The 6,000-nt window shown below is 24.4% G+C and overlaps 1 protein-coding gene across 1 annotated transcript in view; it reads right to left on the bottom strand.

Moving 5' to 3' along the window:
* Window positions 1-515: 515 nt before the first annotated feature.
* Window positions 516-6,000, bottom strand: part of LOC142323865 (protein HID1) — a 75,360-nt gene continuing 69,875 nt past the window's right edge. The window contains exons 16-17 of the mRNA XM_075364163.1: window positions 5,689-5,919; window positions 516-1,700 (exon numbers count right to left, since the gene is read on the bottom strand). Of these exons, the coding sequence (XP_075220278.1) occupies window positions 5,856-5,919 (64 nt within the window). The 3' untranslated portion in view covers window positions 516-1,700; window positions 5,689-5,855. The remainder of the gene's footprint in view (window positions 1,701-5,688; window positions 5,920-6,000) is intronic.

Here is a 6,000-nt window from a genome sequence, read left to right as displayed (position 1 = left end):
ATAACTAAAATAAATATTTACATTTTAATTATTGTATAATATTTTACGTATATTTATAAATATAATTCTATAATATTTTGCAAAAATCAAACAATTGTGAGAGAAAAAATAATAAATAAATTACAAAAAAAATCAATAAATAATGATTATATACTATATATATCATTCTAAGAATAAGTAAAAAAATAATTAAAAAAATAATAATTATCAGAATAATAATAATAATAAATGAAAGTATAAAAACAAATCTATTCTATACATTTATTTATCACTTTTTAGAAATTTTATTTTACTGCTTGTTTACAGAATATACATTCTCACTTACATTATGATATCATGGTAAAAGACTTACAATTTTTTTTCCTGAAAATATTAGTCGATAAGAAACATTTGCATTAACATTTATTATAAATAAAATAAAACAGTTGAATTACATTTCTTTGTAAAGCAAATGTAAAACAATAAAATAAAAAAAATAATAAATGATAGAATAATGAAATACTAAGAAAGCTGATCTTAAATATATTACCATTTTCAATAAAAAACATAAAAATCTGGAACAGTAAAATATAATTCAGAAATATATTAATGTAATAAACATGACAATTAATTTCTGAGTAACTAAAAAAAAAAAAAACACTAGATAAAAATACGACTAACTGAAATTAATTATTACTAAGATAAAAATTAAATTACTGATAAATGTGAAGAATTAATGTGTAAAAAAATTAATACAAACGACTGCAACATGAAATATTGCACCAAAATTGATAATGCTGAACCAAAGTAATTAAAAAAAAAACCTTTGTATAATAGATTCATCTTTACTTCATATAATACCATATAATTCAATAACCTTTGAAGTTAAAAGATTTATGCATGTTTATAATACACGATAACATTTTCAAGACAAAAATAATCTTAAATCCTCTTTCAGATGAAGCATTTTATTTTTACCTTATGTTAATACATTACAGCAATGAGAAAAAATATACCAAAAGAAAAAGATTTATGCTGGAAAATACTGTCAACAGAAGAATGGTTCTAATATTGAATCAGTTGAAAATCATTTGGAATAGATAACAGTTCTATATGATGAATCTTGCTTGCATTCAATTTTATGCAAAACACTAATACTTTCAGCGCTGAATCAATAGCATAATGAATAATCAACTAATGCTGACTACGTTTACAAATGTGAGCATTTTTGCATGTTCCACTTATCAACACTTGGGGTTTTTTTTATTACCATGTGTAATAATAATATAAAACAAAATCCTGTATGAAATCTTAAAAACAGTATTTTTTCATATTGATATGTTAAGTTTTAGATGGTGAAAAATAGTCTGGATTTAAATGGCAGTAAAATTTTAAATTGGATATTATCTCATCTGTAAAAAAAGTGATATGTTATTTTATAACTATAGTCAGAATTAAGCTAGTAGATTTCATGTTTTGTGCATGTATTTTATACTTGATGTATCCAATTCATCATCATCGTCATCATCTACTTGGGAGCAGGTTCCTTAAGCCACTGCTGTCTCCGACAGTTTCTGATCCAAGCCTTCTCCTTCATCCCTTTCTAGTTTTCCATACTTCACTTCATCTATTAATTTCATCCTTCTTCCTTTCTTCTTGTACTGACACTTCCAATGCAGCTATCATGATTCCATTTCCCCTAACCAGTTTCTTTTTCTGTCCTTATTAAAATAAAATTAATGCATGCAATTAAGGAAATAAAATTATATTTAGAATTTTATCTACTCCTATTTATAATATTTTCATTACATATAATATATATGTTATATTCATATAATAAAATATAATGCATATTAACAAAGACCTTATTTATTACAGGAATTCTTAGAATTTTACTACATATATCTTAACAGTCATTACATAAAAATTGCATAATTTTATGTAAGTTTGTTGACTGAAAAAGGAGCATTACGTTAAAAAAATGAGATTACCATAAAATTCAATTCCATTCTCAAAATAAATACACATACAATGCACATTTGAATGTCTGAGAAGATAGTATAAAACCTACTTAACTACAGCAGTTACAAGTTGGAAGCAGTATAAAATAAACATTATCTTAACGATATACTTACTCTCATAAGGATGTAGTTACTTTTGACATTCAATAACCAATAAAAAGAGCAGTCTAGGTCACTCAAATTAGAAATAACTTCTTCAATATGTTTTATATGAAAAGTTGAGCTACTGATTATTTTTATAGACTATTTTTCATTTCTCCAAGTTATTTTTGGTTTTAAATGAACAAAAAATAAAATCATGAAATTGATGAAAGCTAGGGTCATAATTTTTTAATACGGTGGGTAGTACAGTTGGGTTTATGTCTACTGATAAAAAAACAAATAAATTAGTATTGGTCTTCATTCATATTTTGTATAGTTACTGCATGGAAAGCAGTTTTCTTCTATGAAGAAAAATGACACAAGATTTTCTTGAGAACTTCTTAAATTAATCCATATTTACAAATTAATTCTCAATTATCAATTGGATTTGCATATTGCTATATGGCTTATTATTCTAACTCTAGCAAATGTACTATAACTAAAAACTTGATATAAAAACAAGTATAATTTTCTAGAGATAATGATGTAATTAAATTAAAAGTTTAAAAAATTCCTGCATAAATTTAATTTAAGAAGAAATTTGAAAGGGGTATATATCAATTTAAAAAAATTGAAAATACTACAGAGAAATCATATCCTAAACTCAAAAAAAAAATCATGAAAATTATCCAAAACAAGAAAATACATTGCAAACAGAAACATTGGTTCAGCATAACAATAATCATATTAAATAAATATACATATAATAAAATAATAAATATTGATATAATGATAAATAAATTAACTTATAAATATGTATAGAAAAAGATAAATCAAATTAAATTTAATAATAAAACTTTTAATAAAAAATAATCTACTACAAACTACGTAACTAACGATAGGAACTACAGCAATGCTTAACAGTTGAATGGACATATGCTAACACTTTGAAACCAATTTCAATTCTGATTTATGAATAATCAATCTATTGAATGGCCCTGAATGCCATTTAAAACATTTTGGTATTAGATCATACTTCTATTACTGTGAACATCAAAACAATCACATTTATATGAAAACTTCATAAAGCAATATTTAAAACTTACTGTTAACTATGACATGATTTTCTGTTAGAGATTACATGAACACACACACACACACACACACACACACACACACACACACACCCACATACACAGCTGTTACTCATATTTGTAGATTTCTAGTAATTTTTGAAAATCTATATGAATCACTTGGCCATGCTCTCGCTCTTTATTTTCTTTTCATCACTGTTGGCATGCATATACTTTAATTTAATTTTGTCTATCATTTTATTCTACCCATGTCTACACTACTTTTTGTTGTTTAAGCCAATTTTTCTGGATTTTATATTTACTGTAGTGCTTTGTGGTTTATTATTTTATTATTTACTTTAGTGGTTTAAATTTTATATTACATTTTTGTACTTTTATTCTGTTTTACATGAATCTTAGAAAAACTCATCAAAATGTATACTACTATAATTTGTCAGTAAAGTGTAAAATTAACAAAATATATAGCAATTAAAATTCATTTTGCATAATTTTTAAAATTAAATTATGGTTATTTGTTCACATTTTATTTCAGTAACTCTTTTCCTGGACACAGGAAGTAATATTAAGATAAAAATCTATTACATCTGTTTGTAATTATTAAGATAAATACAAAATAGCATGAAAACTGATAAACTTTTGCATGTGTTAGTATGAACCAAAGTGAATTAAAATTATGATTTTTCTATGTAAAAATATAATTAATATACAAATAGATTTACATAATGACAAATTTATTCATGTGCTTGAGGGCATAAAATTTCAAAATTCTACCATTTTGTTAAGAAGAATTATAATAAAAAAATTAAAATAATTTTAATTTAACTTGCAAGAATTTAATAAAAAAACAGAGAAAAAATACTATATTCTTAAACAATGAAAAACTTTGTAAATAAGAGTTTGAAATGGATTGAATTGGATTTGAAGTCAAAAAAACCTTCTAGATGAAAAGCTAAGATGCTAGCAATATTTCAGTAAAATTGATAGAGTAATAACATTATTGAATTTGGTAAATTCTAAAATTTATTAAAGTAGTCCCTTTTTATATTATAAGAAAATTTTTTTTAAGATATGTATTGCGATTTCATATTTTAATTTAAAAAGGAAGACTTCCTGCGTGTTATAAGGTTTTAAACAAGCCCATTTCAAATGTTTTATGTAACAAACTCATTAATATGTTGTGTAATATAACATGATTAAAACTAAAATAACAGTTGAAATAATATTATTCATAATAATTAATAGTATTATATAATTATAATTATAGAAATAATAGTAGTATTAAATAATAAATAAAAACAAAGCATTCAGTTGATTTAAAGGGAGCAGAAAGTCCCAAAAGTATTTCACAGAAGGTAGCAATACTGATAAGTTCCCTTTAAAAGTAATATTTCTCTTATTAGTTAATAATTTTAAACATCCCACTTATCTGTGAAAAATATTGGCATGAATTTGGTATTTTCAAATTTCTTAAAAAAAAAAAAAAAATACCATTCAAAACTACATCTTTATGTATTTTAAGCTTATTAAAACAATTGTCAGTAATTTATAAATTTGGTCCTGAATAAGTATATGATAAAGTGCCTTGGTAAAGTGCCTTTATCAGAAACAGCACTTATGTGGGAGTTCATTATCCCCTAATTCTGTCCTACCTTTTTGTTCTCTTCCACTTTATCCCTTCATCAGTGGAATGGAACTATTGTATCAGCCATTGAAATCCTTACATATGATGCACCTGTGATACATAAATTTCTCTTTTGAGACTCATTGGTGAGGATTCTTTTTCCTTTTCAGAAGTTAAATAAATAAGCCAAACTAGTGGTAGTTAAACTACTTGTCACTTGTTCAAGAGGATGTTACTCACTGCTTACCGAGGGAGTTAATAGTTCTTTTATTTCTATATTTTCAATCACTGTTGCAGAGGGGTAGCATCCATCCATGTCTTTGTCTAGACCTGGGTGCAAATTTCAGTTAGGTTCAGGACTTTTTTATATGCTATAAAATTCATTTCCCATAAATGGCTGTAAATCAACATTAGCTTATAGTTGCAAAAAAGGAAACAAATATTTTTGGCCCTTATTAGGTGAATATTAACCAATAATTTTATATTATTTAAAAATTTAAGGTTCACAGTTCTACTTATATAAGGAATTTATATATCTTATAGAAATAAATTTTCTTTAACTGGTTGAAAGTCCCGTTGAATAGGCATTGCTTCTAGCTCCATTCAATCTTTAAAAGACTTGGATTCAAAGTGTTAATAAAAAATACTTTTCCAACTATTAAAATAGATAATAACCTTACATTTTATGAAAAAAAAAAAACAAAAAAAGCTGTTTAAAAAAATGGCACACAGATTTCTTTTTGAGTAAGCCATTTCTACAATGTGTATCTTAATAAAATCATGTAAATCAATAAAATAGTAAAAGTGTCAACTTTTAATTCTTTTTCTTTAATGTTTTATTATAAAATTTTCACATAACAATTAATACAATATTAGTAATAATAATACTTACTTATATCTAATAACAGTAATAGATATAACAGTACTATTACAAGCAATGTAATAATGATGCTGATGATGATGATGATACTGATTGTAGTAATATACAAAGCACCAAATGCAAAATAAAGTCTGAAATATAATTATTATTGATATTGTAATTATATACATCATTTATTGTTAGACTCTTTGTATCTCAAACAATTTTACATCTGTGTCATACCATATAGGTGGATCAACATTTCTGGAAAAGAAAAAATCATTGACAACATAACTGTATGGGAAACAAAACTACTTTCAATTAAGACTACATTTACTAGCAGTA

The sequence above is a fragment of the Lycorma delicatula genome, chromosome 4 (genome assembly GCF_047948215.1).
Source record: "Lycorma delicatula isolate Av1 chromosome 4, ASM4794821v1, whole genome shotgun sequence".
Lineage (NCBI taxonomy): Eukaryota > Metazoa > Arthropoda > Insecta > Hemiptera > Fulgoridae > Lycorma > Lycorma delicatula.
The sequence above is the reverse complement of the archived record's forward strand: the minus strand, read 5'-3'. Positions and strand labels throughout refer to the sequence as shown.